The sequence below is a fragment of the Acanthaster planci genome, linkage group LG03 (assembly GCF_054643075.1).
Source record: "Acanthaster planci isolate LZ-2023a linkage group LG03, COTS_SCS, whole genome shotgun sequence".
Lineage (NCBI taxonomy): Eukaryota > Metazoa > Echinodermata > Asteroidea > Valvatida > Acanthasteridae > Acanthaster > Acanthaster planci.
The window spans coordinates 15,169,995-15,193,437 of NC_141779.1; the positions used below are offsets into that span (position 1 = coordinate 15,169,995).

A 23,443-nucleotide genomic window follows, 5' to 3' on the forward strand; every position below is an offset into this window, starting at 1 on the left:
GGAAATAAAAGGGCTGCAAAAATAATACGGAAAGAGTTTCGTATACAGACAACACTTGATGGCCCTGTGCACAAACCTATGAGGTATGTCTGAAAAAATCTGAGTGTTTTCAAAGTGACTGCTTCTGACATGTCTGAATTTTCTTAGCTAAATTTCACTTCTTAGGATATCACTTTCTGGTGGCTGTTACAATATTTTAAGGGAAACTTAGTGTTGTCTGTATATCGAACTCTTTCCAATAATAATGCAGCCTCTGGAGAGAAATATTTGCAGAATGTTTTCACCCATTTTTTTAGATTTACATGTATCTCCCAAAATACCACCACTTAAATACATGTATGGGAATGTTTCAAACACAGCTGAAGTTGTGAATTTGAATAAGAAGGCCCACTCTAATTCAATATTGAACAAATCTTGAAAACCTGACAACCATGAGCCATGACAGCAAAGATGCTTTGCGAAAATTACCGAACAACACGTCTACACCACTGCTGCTAATGCCAGCACAACTCTGTCATTGTAACGTTAGGTCGCTGCAGTTTGAATACGCAACACGCATACCGAAGAAGTTGCTGAGAGCATGCTGAGAGTTTGTAACGCCAGGCCCAAGGTCAAGCTAACTTACGGTGAACTTTCAAACTTAACTTTTTAATTATAATTTACAACCATAACGACAAGTAAATATCTATAAGGGCACACTAGGAGCAGACTTAGCTATTAATCTTAAGTTAGATAATTCACAAATTGGCGACGCTTACCATTTAGCTTCAGTCAAGCATGAGCCAACAGAGCAAGTATCTTGTATTACCCGTTGTGGGCATGGGTACGGCTGGTGGTACTGTACTGGTACGTGGTAGACATTGGGTGGTAGCGTGCAGCCTTGGCGCTGGGCGCGGCGTGGCCGGTTAGCAGCGCGGCCGAAGCGCGCGGGAGGCTTTGAACTGCGCCCTCTTTTGTGCAAATACAAACATACGAGGCAGATTCCACTTGTAAAAAGGTAACGCTAACTATAAAAACGTTTAATATTTATTATCAGTGTGGAACACAAACAATTTTCAAACATTTTTTTATTTAAGAGGAATTTTAAGTTTTATTTTATGACTTTTTTCCTTCAGATGTCAAATATCACCAAGAAATTTTTTCCAGGTTAAGTTCAACCACCTATTTTAGAAAATGTAGCAAGCCAATATGTACAGAGGCAAATTCAATTTCAAAATGGCGACTTTGTTGAAGATAAACCCCCTGCGAGAGGCACACAATTTGCTACCAAAATCAGAATTAGGCGATGAATCTGGTAATCTTTTTGGATTGTATGAATGTTTTAAAGCGTTGGTTGCATATACTTCAAAGCCAGTATGTATGGTATTGTGTGTGTCTGTTTGTGTGGGTAAACCTTAGCCTGCGAAATTAAAAATAATCATGGACATGGTTTATGTTGTTGAGTTTGCCGTCTTCATGGTCTTGTGAGAGAGGAGTTATTTCATGTCGGCGACAAATGAAATCCCAAGTAGGCCTAGGCCTACATCAAAATCACACATGCATAGTGAAATTTATATAAAAATCAATGGGAACTGGTGTATTAAGTTTGATAATTGTACATAGGCCTAGTCTTGCTAGTCTAAATTATTAGTTATATTATTATTATTACCAACAGTCATGACAGTGGTCTTGTTTGTCTCACCAGGTTTAGCATGTTTAGGGGCCTACACAAACATGACAAATCTAAATCATGATCCGTAATCCGTCGTTGGTTTACAGACACCAAGTTGCTTAACATGCCTGATCATCTATGCTGTAATGGGTGGTGTGAACCAGCGTAAGGATCTCTGATCGCGATCCAGATCTGTGTGAAACAACATGAACAAACAGGCCCCATGTTGGGCGCAATTGGTTGATCAGCACTATTTGTGCATAGACCTACATGTAGTTTTCAATGTTTACATACATGTACGTAGGCCAAGTCTGACATGTCTGAGCATGGAGGTATGTCATGAGCATGATGAGAAAAAGAGTTCCATATACGGGCAACACTAATTTTCCCCTAAAATGTCCTAATTGATAACAAGCATCAGAATCTACAAATCACTTTTTGAAACATTTTGCATGGTCGGGCGATAGACCTATCACCCGCCTGACCATCATGACCATGCCAAATGTTTAAAAAGGCGATTCGTAGAGTCCAAGTTACTTAGACTAGAAAACACTTTTTTTCAGATAAGTCTCTTAGGTTTGTGCACAGGGCCACCATGTGGTGTCCGTGTATGGAACTCTTTCCTGTAAGGAGTAAAGTAGGACTCTATGACTGCCTACAACTACGAATAAGAACTTTTATGACTCATGACAGTTGACCAAAAGAGAAAAAAAATACCATTACCAGCGAATCATGCAATAAGATTGACAGATTGCATAAAGATTGAGCGATAGCGCCCAGCATCAGTAACTATTGTACCTGTCATGCATGTATGCCAATAGATCATGTTAATTGAAGAGTTCCATAACTGCCGAGCCTGCAGTGAGTTTGAAACTTGGTGAATATTAGCTGAGTACTCGCTATCATAAATGATGATCATCATGATTATGACTGTCCTCAATTTGATACTGGGGAGTCAGGTTATAGTGGTTTTCTTCATGTATACATAAATATAGTACCAGCGTTGGCTTGGCTCACGTTACTCCAGCCTAATGCTTATGACATCTTGAAGTTTGGAAATACAGCTGTACCATTAATTTTCATTGAAGACAAGTCCATTCATCTTGGGAAAAACTGACATTCTCCGAGGGAAAGTGGTTTTGTAGTTGATTTCTAAAACTTGTTGGCGATTATGAAGTTGAGAATCATGTTGGCCAGATGCAAAATCCTTTCCTTCACTTCAAACACATGAAATTTAAAACTCTTTTGCAGGTGCAATGAACGGCCCATTCCGAGCCACGCAGCGCTGGAACAGCATCATCAAACACCTGCAGGACAATGTCAGCATCAAGCCCCACAAGACCAAGACCAAGCGATTGGAGGGATGCTTTGCCGGCGCCGAGGCTGTGGACGTCCTACTTCCCTACTTGCAGCAGAGCGGCTTCGAAAGGGATATCTCCAGGGAAAATGCCATCAAATTGTGTCAGGTATTGCCAAATTCCAGCAAAATTCTATTTAAATTTCACTAACCTTAAGGGTCTGGGTTGAGGGAAATTACATGTAACATCAGTTTAAAGACCAAATTAGAAGAAACAGTTGTGAATTTTCAAAAGAGATTGCTTTTAGGGTACAAACATATAAGAAGAAGTCACTTTTTAAGCTGACCAGCTTACATGTAGATTTTAACAAGTAATAAAAACTAACTTACATGTACAGGTGTACCTGACATCGAAATTTCCATCTGGTTAGGACAGAAAACCTCAAATGAAAACTTTAACTTGAAAATAGAGGTTACGAGTTGCTGGTGTCTCTGTGGTGTCTCAGAGGCTGTTTTTGTAATTTCAATTTAGCTACAATTTAGTTTGCTCGAGCCTATCCCAGTGATACAAAACCATTGCCTTCTAAGGACACATAACAAATAACCTCTGTAGAATTTAACAATGCTATTTGGGATGTCCTCTACTATCTACTTACTCTAACCCAGGTTTTTGTTTTCTTGTTTCTTGCAGTTGCTGCTGGAGCAGAGTATAATTGAAGATGTGCTGGCAACATCCCAGCCACCCCTAAATACTAAACCAGCCTTCCAAGATAACAGCACTCACTTTTACAGGTAATCCCCCCATTCTCTCTGTCATGTTCTCCTCCACAAATACATCCGATTACTCGCTGCATTGGTGTCTGTGTTTATGATTCTGTGAGAGAGTTGGACACAGGGTCAGAATGTGGACAGGAGGTTTATTGGAGTTACGGACATGACGGAAGAAAAATGAAATAAGCTGAATTTGTCTTGCTTTTGCATTTGATGTTGGTAAACTCGTTTTCGGTATCCACATCAAACAGTGTTGAGGAGCCAATGTACATGTACCTCAAAAACTCTCCGGGACTATGTCATTAGATTTTTACTGGTAACCTTTAGTTTCTGTTTATTCAAAACATTTTGCTCTTCTGAATGATTTTGTATGCAAGCTGCTTGACATTCTTTAGTCCCATTTTGCAGAGAAAGAAACAGCAAGTACACGCAGAGTAATGATTACTCACAGATCATAATGCAGTTTGCAAAAATAAAAACAAGTCATTTTATTGCGTATTGATCACATTGTCCGGGAAGTTTGTGTACAGGATATTTATATGAATTGCTTTGATTTGTCTGCGGACAGGTTTGTCAAAGATACAAACAAAAGCCACAGGAGTAGCCAACGTCTGTCAGACACAGCCAGATACCGTGCAGAGAAAAGGTAAAAATGGAGTCTTCTTTTATTCCAGATTTCCCCATCAACAGTGCTAAATTGTCTGCGTAATTTGCTAATTGGTGTGCTGTTGTTAATGTACAGATCGGCTGAGGATGAAGGGCAAAGTTGTCCACACTTTGACAGGAAGAAGAAACTACGGCACAGCTTTGGGGCTGGCAAGTCCAGGAATGAAAACCGGTAAGAGCTGATGTCTTGGCAGGGCCAACTCCGCCTGAGAAAAATCAAATACAATTCATTTCAGTGCGTTTTAAACTGCTTGTCTTTATATTGTCCGATGGTAAAATATTTCAGATGCGATGAGAACGATGGTACGTCCAGTTTCGCCATCCTCTTTGACCGCAAGAAGAAGAAGAGATCCAGCTTTGGGTTTGGGAAGCTAAAAGCAGAAGCATTGTCAAGGTGGGCCACAGATTGTCGTAAACACTGCTTCCAGTTTTGAAATGCATAAAGATGGACATGTTTGATCAGCAGGTGCTATAAGAGAATATAATCTTAATGTTTTCATCTCTTTTCTCTCTTCATGTTTCAACTTAATTGCAGTCGAGAAAAGTGAAATCAGTACCACTCAAACAGATTGTTGATTTTGTGTTGTAGTTTTAAACAATGGCCAATGTGTTATTCCACAGTGAACTTGTCCAAGGTGCAGTATGTTGTGTGTGTTATATAGAAATGCTGGCTTTTTAATTAAAACTTGACAAGATACTGCAATCCCAGTCCTTTATCAAGTCAGATTTAACAAATGCTGACCCTTGGTGGTCATTTGTTCAGGGTTTGTGCAACATTTCTTACCGCTCTGTCAAACGCTGAGACAGTGTTGCAGAGCGATATTTGCTGCAACGCTCTGCCACGGCACATGTCCACTTGAGGATTCCACACAAGCTCAGCCTCCATGTACCAGTTTGAGCCCCTTGTTTGCACACAAACCCAATGGGAATCTGGGAGGGAATCTGCACACAGACTTCACCCGAATGAGTTAAAACATCCCTCCGTGTTACGACTCAGGAAATCCCTGCATATTTACATGTACGTGTCATTTGGTGTGGAGTGGCTGATGTTGTCACTACTCTGCCTTTTGACATACTTCCAGGGTGGATGAAGGGAACCACCTAGACACGCCAGCTGAAAAGAAGAAACGCAAACGGAACAGTTTCGGCTTAGGACGACTCAAGACAGAGAACAGGTTTGCTGGATTTTGTGTCACAATTTCAGACAAAGAAATCTGAATGACGAGAGAATTCAGAGGAAGAAGTATTCACGTTTTTGTGATCTTTTCATTGGTTTTCATTAAAATTAACAAATTGCTCTATGAGGTTACAATAGTGTTTGGTGGAAAGTCCTTTGAAGGAAAAAAAGAAGGCTTCCTTCATTGTAGGTATGATGGAAACAACTCTGGATAGTAAATGCTTTACAAGCCTGTGTCATGAAGTTTGGGTTGGAAGAGGCAAGGCCACTGTTACGGTTCAAAGGACACTTGTATCAAGCAAATTCACATGCCTTTTAGGAGCATTTCAACTGAGCTACCAAGGCCAAGACCAGGACAAGAGAGGCTTCTGAGACCTCTGTTGTCTGTCTTGTTTATAGTCAAGCGGGGAATGGCATTCTTGTCTCATGGTGCCTTGTTCTGATTCAGAGCACCAGGCCCTGGAACTGAAAGGAGAGAAATAATCAGTGAACAAATCCGTTTGCCCCCCTCTAAGTTGATACACCAACACGACAGAGGAGCAGCCTAGTCAATGTAAATATACAGTCGAGCACCTTCATGGTAAGGTCCTTAGGACTTTGCAAATTTCCTCATTATTACCGGGAATGGAGAACGAAGAGTAAAAAGTGTCAGGATCAAAAAATGTCTTTGATATAAGCAGAATGTTGCATTAAAAATGCTCATATCAAGAGAAAAACTGTAATCAAGTTTGCTGTTTTACCTTGTCGTTGGTTTTTGCAGTTACAATATTAGTGGGTCTTGTGAGAGTATCCCTCAATCTGGGGACAAGAGGAGGGCAAGCTTTCGACTGGGCAAGCACAAACTGGAATCCAAGTGAGTTAGGATGGCTGCTAAAGGCTGTCCATTGTGCCTTGGTACTGTAAGCTCAAAAGTTCCACAGAGCTGAGTGCACAACACTTGCCAACCAGAGGGTTGTTTGGATAGGTAAAAACAGGTTACCTAGGTCGCTGTAATCTCCAATATACGTGTACCGTTTCGAATTTTGTTTGGCTTGAAATCCCTGGGAGAGTTTGAGTGACAACTTTGGTCAACCAGCGTCTCCCAAACGAAGGACGATTTGTTCTATTAGGCGACAGTTTGGAACAGACGAAACCATTCACATGAAAGCAACTGTGTAGGATGTCTCATTGGCCCTTGAGTGTCACAAGAGTTGAAGCCAATGGCTCAATGTGAGTGGTGATGAGATTTTACAGGATAGTTCGGCTGGGTTTTTTCGAGGGTTACTGTATTAACCAGTGGTCAAACTAAAATTTGCATCCAGACTTTCCCCGTGCTATCTACCTGTCTGGTGACAGTTTTCTGCATGGTCCTTATTCCTGACAATGCAGAAGTGGCAGTGTAGGCTCCCAGGAGTCCCTGTCCCAACCGGAGCACAAGAAGAGCCGACGAAGCTTGGGCAGTTTCCGTCTGGGGAAACGGGCCGAACCAAGGTCACTCGTGTTCACTTCTGTACAGTTGAATCTCTGTAATAAGAGGTCCTTCGGACTTCACAAATTATCTTGTTGTAACAGGAACCTTGTATTATTAGGAATGAAAACAATGATTAACGAAAGATTGGGATCTAAAAGTTTCCTTGTTATAAGCAGAATGTTATTAATAGTATTTCCATCCATGGTTTCATTCAGGCAGGGCATATCGTAGATTTACATATTACAAGCCCATAGAAATTTCTTATGATTTCTTATGTGAGTCAATAAATTTCCTGGCCATCTCCAACACATTCTATTGACGTGTTTGTACCCTCTCTTTACATAGAAATAAGGACATTGAGACAGCCAGCATAACCTCAGAGATGTCACAGCAAAGTGAGACCAAATCTATGAGCAGTGGCAAAAGCAATCAGTCGGGTGACACTGACCTAGAATCTGTCCAATCACTGACCTCCTTGGACAGCCTGAAAGCAGAGTTTGGTGAGTACATATTTACTCACTAGTCACTGAGTATGTGCAGTTACTCATTACCAATTTTGGATGAAGCTGGAATGAACAGAAAACGAGATTGGTGATGGAAAAAGGAGTTGGACGGGTGCCAAACTGTCTGTTTTGAGTTCTTATGAGTGCTCAGTGTAGTTTTGTTGAATTTTTACTCACTGAGATTTACATTTTATGGTAATTGGCGCAAGTAGTTTAATAGGCAGCCAGAGAGTTGGGGTTTGAAGGGATTATATGAACATACCCAATCATGGCAGTCACAAAGAAGATCTGTTTTAACATATTTGCTCTCTTGGATCACTCAAATTCATTCTCAGAGTAGATCTCAGTAACCAAGGATTCATTGTGCTGGTATTATCTCATTGTGAGACAAGTTGGAAATGAATTTAAGGACAGTTGAAGTGGTAGAACAGAATTGATTGATGCAGTATGTTTTGGCTTTCCTTTTAGATGTGAATGAGATCTGGAAGGAGTCTACCATTCAGAGGCTGTTGGAATTAGTGGATATACCCATGCTGGAAGATATTCTATTTTGCACTGAGAACTTTACAGTACCGAGATATTCCAGTGGGGGTGTAACTAAGTGTGGGAACAGCAACAGACAACAACCAACTCGGTAGAGACAGATTGCCACTGCTAATGAGAAATGGTCACCCTGCCTTCCATTTTCATTTATGATGCTCTTCCATTTGGTTCTCATATCGAGTGTCAAATGTACACTTTACTGTCCCGTTAATATAATTTTTTGGGATCAAATTTGTGTAGCTTACTTACGACTGTAGTTGTAGTAGTTTTAGAGTCTTACATCATCTACACTTGCCTCCACCCCCCTCCCAGAGATCAATGGCTATCGTCAGCCCTGGCCTGCCTGCATTCACACCCAGACAGCTCCACCATCACAGACAGCTTCCTCAGCGCCAACAACAGCCAGTCGCAGTCTGCCGTCCACGCCCGCAAGCTCCTCCTCTTCCAGACGCTCACCAATCACATTGGGGAGCGCCGACGACCGTTGATGCCAACGGAGTTCCAGGACATCCTGATGGCCGTCCTGGGGTCCATCGCCCGAGGGAAGACCTCCAGAGCCATTGAGTTGGCCCAGCTGGCCTTCACGATGCTGGGGGCCAGTGAGAGAGAGGAACTGCAGAACTTGCTTCATTTCATGGCGTCGGCGAGCTCGAAAACTGCTGTCAGACTAAGCTATGAGGTATGCCCGTATGGTTCACAGTTAAAAGGGCAATGGAAAGCCTCAGAAGACTTGAAGGCTGTGATGGACACGTTCTTGCTGTGAATTGGAAGGCTGGGAGCAAGTTATTGTCGCAATTTATTAATCTAATTTTGTCACACTATAATTTCTTTCCAAATTATGCTGATGGTCTTGCTTTCAGCAAGTAAAAGAATATCTGTGATTATAATTTAAGAACTGGAGAAGTTCCAACACGTAGCCATAAATTCATCTGGGGATCAAGTTACGGTTAAAAAATTCTGTTGTAATATCAGACAATATTTTGTTAAGTTCAGTTGGTTAATATTACTTTCCAGTGACAGGTCACTTGCATTTTAGAATTTTACAGATGTTGGCTCATGCTAGGTAAATCAACACCAAACACCGACTTCTCTATATACACAAGAGACCCACTGAACTTTGAACTGTGACCTTCTGTCTGGTACAGATCGACAACCGTGTCACAGTCATCACATCGTTCACACCGGCCATCATTCCGAGTCGGATCGTCTCCCCAATCCAAGCCAAGAACCTGGTGGCATTCATGATGGATTGCGTGGATCGGGTCTGTGAGATGCCGCCCCTCGTGGCACAGAGGGCGGAGAGGAGAATATCCCGGCTGAAGGCCGGCCAACGAGATGTCAGTCAGGGTATGTACCTGTAAAGCCAAGATTAAGATACCCTGCACAGGGCGTATGTCGGATCAAACCATGCAGAGCTTTTAATTGAATTGGAGAAAAGAGGTTTTAGGTTTTGAGTGCCGCACTTAGTAAAGTCTTGCTTACTATCTGGTGCAGTAATTCCTTCATTTTGTGTAGTTAAGTAAACTACATTTAGATAAAAATACTCACTTTTCTTACACTGCAAACATCCTTTTCAGCTGGAGTTTTCTGGTGGTTTCCTTGACTGTTCCTCTTCCTTTTGCCACAGATAACCCTAATCCCAAATGCCCCTAAAACTGTTTTCAAGAAGGGGGGGTAACCTTGTGTGGACCTTGCTTTAGTCCGCACAACGTTTGCACAACCTGCACAGTGTGGACATCTTCTGTTCATGGGTCCATGCTTGGTAAGGTTGCTACAGCAGTGAAGCATCTCTGTGAATGTAGCTTTCTAATAAAAAAACCCGAGTTGTCAAATGAGCAGGACTCTTAACCAAAGGAATAGAAAAAGAATCTGTGTCCAATTTGCAAGAATACCCCGAGTCTTGGAGACGTGGCAGTATTACAGAATTTTGTAAGAATACACACATCATAGTAGCAAATACCAAACTTATGGATTGACACCCTGTGGATTATGGTTGGTTGTTTTGATGCCCTACAAATGAAGACATTGCCTTGGAACCCCAGATCGTCACAATAACCTGAAGGCAATACTAGCAGTGCCCCTTTAACCTTAAGCAGGGGTGTGAGAATTCAGGGTTTTAGCTGATTTCAGCTTTTTTTGTTTGGGCCAAACAAATAAATAGCTGTGTTTCCGGTTACCCGACCCAACTCTAGACAATCATGCAGAACCTATATCTTTTTATTCGACAAATCAATGAAATATAAAAACTTACGGTGCCTTGCCCCAAGCCTAATTTTGTGTACACCGTCCTGTACATTGTAATATATTTTTTTTTTTTGGCATGAGATGGACAGCTCTTGTGGTTTTGTATTTCAATAACCAGCTGCTTCTCTACTCAATCACAGTGCTGATATGTAATGTTGACATGCACATGTACAGTATGAATCTGACACTGACTTAGTGCCTGTTACAAATATATGTGCCCCACTCCAAATACAGACCATCATCCGACCCTAAGTTTTTGGGATATAAAAATTTAGAGTAAAAAAACAATATTTTACCCAACCAACCACCCTGATTGATTTTTCGGTGTAATAGGAAACACAACTAATTTTTTGTTTGGCCTTAGTTTGTTGACCCGGAATTCTAGCTTTTTTGTACACCTGGTCTGCACAAAAGTATGCTAGCTGTTTTCAGCAAGTGGCCACTCACACCCCTGCTTAAGTTCCTACCTTGGTTAAGCTGTGTTTAATAGCACAGTCGTTTGTATCATGCACACTATCAACCCAAAAAGTATACAGGGTGTGCCAAAACTGGCATATGCATTGCTCTACTGAACATACCCAAGGGCAGACCCTGATGCATATTACATGTGCTGTAGTTGGGTCAATCCAAAGTCAATCACAGCCCGAGAAGTCTCAAACTACGAGCTATTGGAATGAACTGCAACAAAGGTATTCGCCGTTGCTGGGGTTTATATTGAATGGTTTGACATTTGGCACAGTGAGAGATTTTTTAGGTCCTCAATGGGGACAAATATACCGGGCCACCTGACCACTGAGTTGTTTGTGTCATTTTCAGCATGTGCACGTTAGCTCAGGTGTGATGCAAACTATAGCATGCCAGTGACGTTAGATTGGTTGGTTTGCCACCACTATGCATCTCAAAATCTCCCATTCCTTTGATCAGCGCATACCTTTTTAACCTACTCCTCAGAGTCTTACTGTGTCCGAGTAACTCCTCAGCAGTACCACAAGCAGCGCACGGCAGGCACGCATGCCGCCCTGCGTGACTTGACCAACGCCGTCATCGATGACGTCAAAATACCCCTCAGGGACAAGAAACAGCACCTGCAGGACCTGAAGAAGCACCACCCGGCAGTGTACGATAAGAACTTTGCCGATATGCTGTAGTAACGTTAGCTAGCCGAGCAGTAGTGCTTTCCTTTATTTGCAGCAGAGGTGAGAGTTTGGCCGGAGAGAGCAATCGTTGCAGTGAATTTCACTTGCTTTTTTCCTTCTTGGAATAGATCGTATTCAGTGCCAGCTTTTGAGCCTGTCAGAGGACACATGATGTGGCCGCAGGTTGCTAGGCAAAATTACGTTGTCATGGTGATAGGAAGTCATCACTAAACTCTAGCATTCATATGGAGAATGAATCAAGCCTGATCAAAACAAAAAGACCATAACTGAAAAATAAAAAAAAAAGTGGCTCTCTGATCAACTGACTCTGATTCATTTGTTGGAAACAAAGTGGATAGGATTTCCCAGTACTCCTCTTTTGACACTCTTAGCTATACAGTTGATTTTCCTTTTTCCCCAACTCTAAGCAGTTGATATACCACAGATTGCATCATGATGATTTCGCTGATTCGTGAGCAAATAAGGCTCCTCCAATGAAGAAAGCACTCAGCGTACCATGATATGACAAAGAATTTAAATTAGCTTTCACTGGCATTGAGTCATCCGATATAATGTTGCAGCGTGTCTTCTGAAGGCTCACTGCTGACACGCATGATTCATTTTTCCAGTTGCAGCAGCAAAAGTCATGCATTTATGGTCAACACTCACCGCAACATTAAAAGAAATCTTGCAATCACAACTTTTCTCAGTTTGGACCAATCAGTGTTGAGAATTTCATCCAATGGTATCTGTGTTGGTGTTTGTTTATGCAAAGTTCCATATATAAACTCCAGCTCATCATTTCAAAGATTTAGCTTTTCCAATGTCATTTTCCTGAGCTCATTAAGGGGTTTCATTTCATTTATCATAAAACACCATTTCATCTCCATTGGTATTGGGCCACCACTGTCTGAAATTAATCTCGCATAACAACCTACTGAGCTTATAGGTGCTAATTTCTTTACAGAAACTATGCAGTTGTACTGCAGCACCACGGACGTGTATAATAAAATCTGGACTCGCAATGCCCTTAATCAGCTTATAGAGTCATTGAATCCACTCGTGGCCATTTTACTGAGCCGAATACAAAACTTTCCTGGCAGTGCCCGCCTTTGTTCTTCCTGACGTCAATAGAAGGGAGCCAGCCCACGCTTTTGTATCCGGCTCGGTAAAATGGCCGCTGGTTGGCTTTATTTTTCATACAAGGCATTGCAAGTCCAGGTTTTTTATATACGTCCGTGCGCAGCACATTGCCTCGTCTCAGGCACAGTTAACAAATCCCATCTCCTGGATTTTGCATTGAATTTCACGCTGTCCACATTCAATGCAGTGCATTCTTCTTACTGACGGCATGTGTGTCGTGTACACTGTCTCTGCAGCATCAGTAAAATAGCTCCAGGTCACGGAATTGGACAAGCTAAACACAAATTGCAAGGCCAGGCTACACCGTGTGAAATACATGCGCAGTTCAGATTCTGGTTTCCATCTGGTATGTGCAAATTGCAAACAGCGACTGGTTAGAGAGTTATAGTAAACGGACACTCGAACTCCATCGCCATTGTGTGCCCGGCAGCCATATGAAAATGCACATTGTGCACATTCTGTCGAAAAGTATATCTGCATGCTCCGCGCCATGCAGGCGTGGCCATGTGAGGTACCTATGTCTGAGCTACCTGAAGTATTCACACAGTAAGCATGCTACTGTGGCTGCATGGAGACCATGTTCTGAATGAAAAAAAAAACTTCTTTTTTTGTCCCAACAGTGCATCCAGTTGTGCCAAGTTCTCCGCAAAGATGATCACGTTCACTGACAAAAAAAAGTGATCGATAAGTTTACGCCTTAAATGTCTGGAAATACTGCATTCTTAGTCTGAAGGGGGACTGCCCAACCTATTGTTACGAACAATTGTGAGTTTTAAGGCTGGTTCGAATGTCACGTAAAAACACAGGCCCGATGTTTATATGGGAAAGGCTGCTAAATTAAACAAGGGACAACTTGAGGTTTTACCCTGAGGTACCCCACAAAATCATGGTAACCTTGTCAACCTCAAGATGTACCATGAGTTACCTCGTGTTAAATTGTCCATCCTACCCTAACACATATCTGAAGTCTTGGGACACTTGTGAAATTTGCCAAAGTCAGCATGTGAGCACGAGTATTCGTCCTGAGATCCGAGGCATTACCAAAATTAAACTTTCATTTCTATATCTATTGTTTGGGCAGATGTCCAATTTTCCACTTTAAGGATTTGTAAATTTGCCCCATCTTCCCTTTCTATAATATAGATATTTCTGTTTTCTGACCAAATTTTGCTGATAGCATTAAATATTTCTGTTCTTGATAATGCCAAAGTATTACATGTAAATATTTATACATACCAAATATATGTACGTGTATTCATTATTTAGGAAGTTAAGTCCAATTCTTTGAAGAGGATTTTGATTTGCTGGGGAAAAAATTGCCTTTTTCATTTAAATATGAATGGAAGCCAAAATAGAGACTGCAGAATTATACATGGATTGTGAAAACATATGAGTAATTTTATAGTAGATCTGAATTAATGTTATTCTACAAAAATGTAAAAATTAAAAATAAATTTATTCTGTTGCAAATCTATAAAAGCCTTAATTTTTCTTGCATTAGGTTTGTCATTTATCTTTTTTGTCCTTTATTTTTCATTGGTGCCATTCCTTTACTGGCTGTTAAACATTTTTTAAAATTGAAGTCAATCAGACAATGAGATTTGCAATCGATCCATTCATGTGAGAGGCTATATCTGAACGGGACCTGCACCCTCAGGCATGGAAGTTACAGGTACTAATGGCTGCAGCCACTTCCAAAGGCTACATGTCTCACTGTAGCCAAGCCATGTAGTTTGAACAAGGGCTTATTTCTGTATCAGTCTGTCACAGTGCTGCTATATGGGTAATTCCAGAAATTAGGGGTCCATTGTTTTTCGTATTCCTGTCGCATCTGACTGATGATTTTGTAAGTTCAGAACGCATTTTCTAATTTCCAAGAGTGGTGAATTAATGCAAGTTACCTGCCAAACAAATAGTAATAGTTTGAAATCAATTTCTGTGATATTTCCACGTCAAATAAGAAGGTCAGATGTAACAGGGACACAAAAATGTCACATTTTTGTCTCCCCTAATTTCTGGAATTCCCCATGTACAAGAACTTAGAGTGTATGTGTCGCTTTCATAGTTAAAAGAATGTCACCTGGAAAAATCATGTTTCTTACTGATCCAAAGCTTCACTTGGCACATTTATTAGCTATGTGATAAACTCTGCCAAGTTGCTCTATGACATTTTGTTCTATACCTGAAGATTACTCAAGTGATTCTATTCCACATCAGCTGTGAGCAAGTTTAAGTATTGGACCGAGGCTGACCATACTTGGACTTCTTCCAAGATAATTCAAGAAAAGGCTCTCCTGATGATTACTGATCACTTGTGGCATCAGTGTCAGCCATCTTTGATATCAGCACATGTCGAAAAAATAGCCACTGGCTAGATGTTTATAAGACTATTGCTATTGGCATGCTGCTGGCTAAAACCAAAACTGCAGCCCCAACACCTTTTCAGACAGCCTGGCAATAAAGATCTCAAACTGCACAGGACTATGGCAGGATGTGACTTGAGTCATGTCTGTCCCTGATTGGCAAGGCCTAGGTGAGAACACACCTAGCTATCTAATGCCATCAAGAGACAACTAAACTTGGATGATCACAGCAAAATCTCTGGCAATGTAAGCATTGCTGTAAAATGTACATGTACTAAGAAAATGCTTTTAGAATGAAGTTTGCATTGTAAATAAGAGAAGTACAGAAATAAAGTCAAAAATCAGTGATATGATTTATTTGATATGTATGTTTATTTTTCTGCATTAACAAGACCCCCATCGTCCAAAGTAAACTTAATGTGCAACATTGTATTGAGCACATTTATGTTATAACAGTTATTGTTGCTGTTTAACTTTGATTAGTAGAAATATTTCAAGATGTACTTTTGCATCAGGAAGATATTAATTTTAATTACAGGTGTTTTGCCCTTAGTAGAAATAATAACGTCATAACCCGTACTTCCAACTGTCAGAGAATGGACCCTCTTATATAAAAACTGTCAGTAATGTATTACAGTATACTTCTCCGGCCTAAATCCACAGTCATGTGGATTTCTGAGCAAGGTTTTCAGCCTTTGACCAACTTGGCCTGATGCAATTCGACGGCGAGGCATTTACAGTGTATCCTCGGCTTTCATCGCATGGGCACCAGTAGGCTTCAAAGGGAAATGCTCCCTGCACCTGTCAGAAAGCATCTGTCCACTGACAGCAGCTCCCTGGGGCTAATGAACTCTAACAAAAGGTCTGATCACAGCCACAGCATCTCCCATCAGATAAGAGCTTGAGAACGATCGGTGCATCCTAATACGTTCAGACGTGGGGTGTGCCGTGTAAGTAAATCCACTCAAACAGGTACGTGTCCAACTTGTTCTGTAGTTGTGGAGGCTAAACACATATTGAAACACAGATGTGGCGGGGACTAGTTCTTATCCACGCAACTCGATCCCAACTCTCCTTACAAGAAACTGTCTTCTAATACGGTGCAGGCTTACCCTACATTCTAAACATACTCGCTATGTACATGTATGTCAGTTACTGACAACCAGGCCAATCGGAGTTTACGGGATGAGGGAAAGCAGCATTGTCGCCCACTAGGATGTCCGCTTTTGGACGTCCCTCTGTCCTCGTGTAACAGGAGGTCTAGTCTCCAATTTGTCTTGTGACTAAAACGAGTGCTATCAAGAAGTTTCAAACTGCAGGTGTGCTTACAGCCCATCTGTCACACACACAATACTCAATGTTCTCTGTATCACGAGACATGTGAAGGTTCGCAATGAACAACCCCCTTTATGTTTATGAACCACTGCGCCTCCGTCAGACGTCAAATTTCTCCCAGCAGATGCTGTGTCCATGTTCACTGTATTCATCTCTTGTCACCATCAGCGAGGAGAAGTTCTTGGACGTGCTGAGAAGTTTTCCGCCCTCCCATGCATGTGTGATGGGGCTGTCAGTGGCAAGTCGTCAAACAAAATAAAGAATTTACATGAAAAATGCTTCAAAGCAGACCATCATAATGAGTCAGCCACACTGAATTGAAAAAGACATTAACTCCTCATCTTGGAGATTTTACAGTAAAAATAAAAGCAGCTAACTAAAAGTTGACAAAACACTTATACTAGTCTCCTTTGATAGAGAGTTTAATCCTTAATATACCTTCAGGTTTTAAACAACACTTTCAAAAATTGAAAGTGGGATGTTGCATGCTTTCCAGTCACAAATAGTCTGGTACCATCCCAATTCAACAGTTTATAATTTACCAAAAGGATTCAGGGAACATAATCAAAAGTGGTCAGTAAGAAAGACACGAATGTATTTCATGGATTTCTTCTCGTCAGGATAAACACTTTTGTGATTTTTTGTTCTTATTCTCTAACAGGTCAGTTTTAGTAGATTACATTCCAATGTTTAAAGTGTTCTGTAAGGCACATCGGAGCAAAGTTGTAAGTATTCTTTGGCGCAAGCAATCGCATTTCACCAAGTCAACCAGTAAATGAAAAAGCTGACAGATGCTGACAACAGAGGGGGTTTTTAATGTCATCTGCTTACTTGTCTGGTTTTGTCACACGGACATCGTACAGCGCTGGCGCCATGGACCTCACATCACTCTCCACTCGCTCTTTGAAGCCGGGGAACATGGCATTGCCACCCGTCAGGAGGATGTTTTTAAACAGGTGAGGTCTCATATCTAGCACATAATAAATAAAGGTTCAGCAAATTGCCAATGCTGCACTAACACTAACATGTCAGACGGTTGGCTTATTTGCAAAACAGAGAGGGACAAGATGAGGGACAAGATGGTGACCAGACCAACCCACCCAGACCCACCACAGCTTAACAGAGCACAGACTAGTCAAAGTCTGTCCAAGCCAAACCCAATCAAACCTAACGCCATACAGTGCAGTACTTTCCCTCAACCAGCCAAACTTTGGCATCCCGGCCAACTGTGTATATCTGTGTATTCTGGTTAACATGGAATGCCTTACACAACTTTGTGCTTGTTTAGGTTTTTGCCACCTCTTCTCAAATCAGTCTTCTGATGATATTCTTTTATATTTCATGTTACAAGCCCAAATGTCACTAAACCTCGACAAACCCAACATGACCCAACCTAGCCTAGTCAAACCCACCTTAGCTAAAACCAGTCCATCCCAGCCAAACCCAACACCATCCAATCCAACCCAGTCATACCCACCTTAGCTAAACCCAGTTAAACCCAATGCCATCCAATCCGACCCAGTGAAACCCACCTTAGCTAAACCCAGTCCATCCAATCCGACCCAGTGAAACCCACCTTAGCTAAACCCAGTCCATCCAATCCAAACCCAGTCAAACCCAATACCATCCAATCCAGCCCAGTCAAACCCACTAAGCTAAGCTCAGTCCATCTCAATCAAACCCAACAACATCCAATCCAGCCCAGTCAAACCCAACACCACCCAATCCAGCCTAGTCAACCCTAGTCAAGCCCAGCTCTGCTTACTGATACAGCCTACTAGGCAAGTCTACCTGTGGGACAGTTGTTGATGACATGCACTATGGCTTCAGAGACACCCATTTCTTGTATGCCGATGTCAGATGGATGGAACAGGATCTCAGGTACAGCAAACCTTTCATTGTTCATCCGAACAGTCTGCAAGAACAAGCAATTATTAGCCTTAACTCCCTGGTTGTGTGTGAAATCATATAAAAATTGGAAAATTTAGATCTGGTAGGAGGCAAGAATGCACTGGCAGCCAAAGTATTCTTCATTCACATTATCATCTTTTAACTTGGATGGGTCCAGCAGATCCTGAATTAGTACGTGCTTCGTACTTGTTTGAAAAACCCACATCCTCAATGGCTCACCACAAATAATCCATGTATAAAATAACACTGATTTCTGACAAGAGAGTGACAGAGGACATTTCATTCCAGATTCCAGGGAAAATGACCTGAGGAGCTGAACGATATCATGATGTCTGTCTTTTACCTGCTCATGAGGTTTTAGTTTAGTGTCCTCTTGCTTCAAATAACCTCTCTTGGAGTGAGAGAAGTCTGGTAAAATGTAGTCTCTGACAACGGTGTTCTCCTTGCTCTTCAATCTGGAAATTAAAGGCAGGCAAAACAGTTCAGGGGAACAAGCTGGGATAATATATGGCATTCCCCCCCAACAAAAAAGAAATGGCTGACTTGTAGAAGAAAGAGAGACAGGCCCCCCCAGACAGACCAAAAGGCCTCCATGATGACTCAAAATAACAAATAATTTTGATATTTATCCTTACTTTGCAATTTTCATGTCGCCGTAGAAGTCAAGAGACACATAGCAGACATCTTCTTTGACCTGGTTCATGACGTACGTCTCATCCATGACGTGTAGTTGACGATATGAGATGATCTCCTTCAGGTGATTGGTTAAGACTTTTCCGCCGATATTTACTCTGATAAAAAGGGCAACAAAAAATGTCACCATCTTGAAACTCCCCGACATGTGTGATTCATCATTTATAGAATGTGATGCTTAAACTGAAAAATGGTATCCAAAAGCAGACAATATGTGGGGAAAAAACATCACAGTCTTGGAGATGAAAATACATCTACCTTTGTCTTTGAAGAGGGAAAAAAGGGCCATCGATCCAAATTATCTCCATCCAACAGCGCAAATGATAATTAGAAACTGTAAGTACCTAAAAGCTTTCATACTCAAGATCTCGTGTTTTGAAATATAGTGCCTTGTGGAGACCCGGGAGAATGGGTTGAATAGGTCTCCACAAGAAAATTCTAAAGGTGTACAGGTCTCCACAAGGATTTCATTAACATGCGCCTTGCTAAAAAGAAACTGACCAGTGGTCGAACTAGAGTTTGCACCTCAACTTGACCACTAATTGCATCTGCTGAGGTATGGGTCACTACTCACCTTCTTATTGAACTGCCCACTTTCTTGCCATTGTAGTAAGGTGCGATGTGGGTGAATGAGTACCCGGAATCCACCAGGAGACAGCACAGCTCATTAGGCTCCTCCTGCCTGTTCTTGAACGCGCTCAAGGTACCAGCTACAAACCAAGAGGGTGGACAAACAACTACGAGTGAACAGCAGACATCCCCGTCAACATGGAGAAACTTCAGTTCGGGCAGTGCAGACAGAATATGTGGTACGGCATGGGATCATTTGAGAACATCAAATCAAATGTGGCCAAATCAACACAACCATACACCAACTCATACATTGAACATGTTTGAGATAGCATGACATAAGATGCTTCGTTTGCGAATGTCCCTGCCTTAATCTGTTAATGAAATATCATATTTCCTCACAGACCAATAACCCCCACTGACTCCTCAATTAGTTTGGGACTATTGGAATTAACAAAAACCCTCACTCTGTGCATTTGTTTAATGAAGCACATACTGCTCTGGAGTACTACTTAAATACAACGACCCAAACTCCATGGGTATTTTGTGCTAGGACCTCAACTTCCCCCCATCCCAAATCATCTACTGTGCAGGAAACCAATGTTACATTCTTTATTCTGCCAAAAGCAATCAAGCCCCAAGTAATGGATTGCTCCACTCTTCCTGATCTCTCTGATTGTTTTTGAAAGATCTAGGAAGGTTAGGGTTAATAACTGATTTCAACTGACGGTATTTTAATAATTAAAAACATTAAGTACCCCTTAGTCTAGGAATGCTGTTTCAACTGGGAATTATGATGGATGACAATATTATAAAACAAGACCCATTTGTTTCTTTATACATAGGACATTTTGACAGCATTTCTATATGAAAGTGGAACTGTCCCTGTCCTGTTTCTGTCGCCCTACTAGACGTTAGCTGTGACCAAGCTCTGTAGATGTCCGAGCCAAGCTTATCCTGCCTCACATACCGTTGGTTCTGAGGATGGCTTTGAAGTTGTACTCCTCAAAAAAGATTTCATTCATGGCCTCCTGTATGGAGGAGAAGTCGAAATACGGCTCGGCGATGACCGCATTGGTGTCCTCCGGCTCCAGGCTCATCACGTCCTTGCCGAACGTATGCTCCCAGACCTGCCGCTGGACATCCCAGTTGACCAGATAACCCTGCCAATCAGGGGTGAGATAGGAGAAGAATGGAATATCCACAAATAATCACCAGAGGTACTGAGGGCCCCATGACAGCATAGGGTCTACGGCACCGATATGTGTTTGCTTTTACGTACCCCTTGAAATACCTAGTTTATGTGTTCTATATAAGTTTTACATGTAAAATACCTTGATGGTAAACTAGGGATTTTCCAGATTTCTTACGAGACTGTTTGAAAAATCCTGAAATCGTGAAAATTCTGATGACAAACTCCTGCAATCAGACAATCCTGACAAATTTCACCCCTGAAGAATACACGCAGATAGAGTAAAAGACACCTTCACAATTCTTAACATTCTGTCTACAATTTGTCATTGTATTTACAAAGGGATACTAAGATGTCAAAAGTTGACAGTTTTTTAATGTTATTTTTTTTACTCTTTATTTTGCTTAAAAACATCATTCTTAACCATTCTGCCATGCTTCCACTGGTAAAACTTTTAATAGTTAAATGTCTTAATTATATTATCATGAAGCATGCAAACATGACTGTCCTCTGAGCATGCACTGCTTCTCAATGCATCGAACGGCATAGGAGAGAAATTTAGATTCAAGTTTTTAATAATAAAAGGGTCGGCATCTTTGTTAGATTCTCTGGCACATACAAACATGGATGTCCTGTTCTTAAATATGACAAAATACATCATAAAGAAAAGCTGAAAAGTCGATCCATTTGGTTTTTCACAAGCTACCGGTGAGTGTAAATAACTCGTGATTTCAAAGTCCCACTAATACCTTCTGGAAAGGTAACAAGTAGAAGATTCCAGACAGGTCCTTGCAATCGTCAATCTGTGATCCTATGTATTGTTTCCTGCGCTCGTTCTTGGCTTTCATAATGCAATTGGGAATCGATCTGTCAACAACAATAATAACAAAATTCATTTTTAATCTCGGAAGTCCAGAAGTTTTCAGATTTGGGCAGACGTGATCATTAGCCTTGAAAAACTGGACAGTTGTGCATAGGCCTACCCTCGTTCTATCTGGTACATCTGAGTGAAAAGTAATGGGACTGATTGACTTGTTTCTAGCTCTAACATTAGATTCGTAGCCTAGGGCTACTAGCATGACCGGCAAATCTCCCCATGTCATGAGCCTAGCATGCCTGGATCTAACATTAGTCTGCTTTTGGTAGTAGGGTAGGGACGAACGTTGGACCCCACAGTTCTGGGGTAGGGGGCTGACCAGTTTTACAAGATTAAAATGACAAAAAACTGGGGGTCCCCAAATATACAATGCCCACTGTTATGATATTTTTCTTTGATGTCCAGCCTAAGGCTTACATTTAGGCATTTTAAGACTTATCCTAATGTTAGGGCTATAACCAGCAAACCTAACATGCCTAAAGAGTAGCGTTTCAAGTTTGATTTGATTTTTTATTTGATTTATTCACTATTTCCACAAAATATTATTATAAAAAATAAGTTAAAGAAAAGCAAACTCAAAGATTCCCAAAAGTGGAAATAGTACGGATAACGCAAAAAGTTAAATTAACTTAGGCCTATTTCCATTGCCGCGATCCCAGGCAATTGACTAACACTAGTAGTAGTAGTCACGGTAGTAGTAGTACCGATAAGTGGTTAAGTAAAGACAGAAAGTCTGTCAAAAAAGGTTTATCTAGACAAATGCCCTTCCTTGCTATTTACTGTTTTATATATAATTTCAGTAAATGTTCATTACAAACAAGAAACAAGTATTTTACACCTTGGTTTCATCTCAGTATTCAGGCCAACTTTCACCTGATGCGCGCCGTTATCTAGCACCATGGTCGCTGCCATCTTGGATTTCGTCAACTGGATTACGTCCGAAAGAGGGCGCCGTGCACGATGAACAAACTATCCGTTCTTGCAAGCGCAAACATTTTGTGAAGAGCATAATTTGCCTTTCTCGATGCCCTATGAGGGCGGTAGAAGGCAAGTGAAATCCATGTGTTGCATTTTAAAAAGTACTGTTTTGTTCTCTAGAAATTTGAATACGTCTCACACATAAAAATCTCTGTAAAACACATTACGCCTTTAGGGCAACACGCGGGTATATGGCGTCACGTTCGGTACCCCGGGTACGTACGTTCGCGTCTCCCTCTCCAAAAAGCCCAAGCACACGTTACTCGCACCGTCACGGTGAATTTAAAATAGCGCCCACCTTTCATCGAAATAAGGACCCGGTTGCTAATGCGTGTTTTACTGGGATTCAAGATTATGATTAGGCCTACTAGGACATTTTTTTTCAATATTTCACAAGTGTTTGGCGAATCAAGTTTTTTTCATCCTATCCCCCAGAAAAACACGCAGCGCACGTTACTCACACCGGTAAATTGAAATAGCGCCCTCCTCAATCCAGGATTCATCTAACGGCTTAAATTAACTTCGCGAACAAAATATTAGAATGGGGTTGTCCGCGCCTGTTGCACGCTTGCTGGTGGCTGACGAGGCCGATGCGCGACGAACAAGCCCGCCGGCCACAGCGGTTGCAAAGATTGGGTTAGGTATTGTGGCATCGGGTTCTTCCTTCTTCTTTTGTCTTTAAGGTGTGCCCTGCGGGTCTTCGTGAAAGAGGTGATACCCTGCTGGACAGTGTGACCCCAGGCCTCACTATTGGCAGCTATCTAAAACAGACAACTGGCGATAACCGATGTTTCAGGCGCTAAGACTGGGGAGTCCTTGTAAGTTTTCTTTGGTATCCCTATAGCTCTGTCACGATTGCCGGTGGAGAGATCGCCATACAGCGCAGTCTTCAGCAGGCGATGATCCTCCATCCTGGAATCATGCCCTATTTCGATTTTGGTGA

The 23,443-nt window shown here is 41.5% G+C and overlaps 3 protein-coding genes across 10 annotated transcripts in view; 1 reads left to right on the forward strand and 2 right to left on the reverse strand.

Annotated features, from left to right (window-relative positions):
• Positions 1-844, reverse strand: part of LOC110991128 (synaptotagmin-7-like) — a 35,824-nt gene extending 34,980 nt beyond the window's left edge. For 2 of the 4 annotated variants that reach the window (XM_022256323.2, XM_022256320.2), the window contains exon 1: positions 759-844. The gene's annotated coding sequence lies outside the window, so the exon portion shown is untranslated. The remainder of the gene's footprint in view (positions 1-758) is intronic. The other 2 variants (XM_022256324.2, XM_022256321.2) reach the window with 1 other exon arrangement.
• Positions 845-1,208: 364 nt separating this feature from the next.
• On the forward strand, positions 1,209-15,297 carry LOC110991111 (DEP domain-containing protein 7-like). 5 transcript variants are annotated; one of them, XM_087134658.1, is made up of 15 exons: positions 1,209-1,294; positions 2,903-3,117; positions 3,640-3,740; positions 4,288-4,365; positions 4,462-4,557; positions 4,672-4,779; positions 5,468-5,560; positions 6,323-6,415; positions 6,931-7,032; positions 7,358-7,512; positions 7,984-8,149; positions 8,371-8,737; positions 9,204-9,405; positions 11,227-11,498; positions 13,202-15,297. In XM_087134658.1, the coding sequence occupies exons 1-14, from the start codon at positions 1,216-1,218 to the stop codon at positions 11,448-11,450; spliced, it is 2,079 nt and encodes a 692-aa protein (XP_086990784.1). In that variant the 5' UTR covers positions 1,209-1,215; the 3' UTR covers positions 11,451-11,498; positions 13,202-15,297. The 5 variants fall into 5 exon arrangements, with proteins under 5 accessions (XP_086990784.1, XP_086990782.1, XP_022111976.2 ...); XM_087134656.1 differs by having other exon boundaries at positions 11,227-11,419; XM_022256284.2 differs by having other exon boundaries at positions 11,254-11,419.
• actr6 (actin related protein 6) lies at positions 15,295-22,470 on the reverse strand. Its single transcript, XM_022256283.2, has 9 exons — positions 22,361-22,470; positions 21,395-21,512; positions 20,424-20,616; positions 19,458-19,593; positions 18,826-18,981; positions 18,534-18,645; positions 18,071-18,194; positions 17,111-17,249; positions 15,295-16,508 (listed from the first exon to the last, which is right to left on the reverse strand). The coding sequence occupies exons 1-9, from the start codon at positions 22,432-22,434 to the stop codon at positions 16,379-16,381; spliced, it is 1,182 nt and encodes a 393-aa protein (XP_022111975.1). The 5' UTR covers positions 22,435-22,470; the 3' UTR covers positions 15,295-16,378.
• Positions 22,471-23,443: the final 973 nt, after the last annotated feature.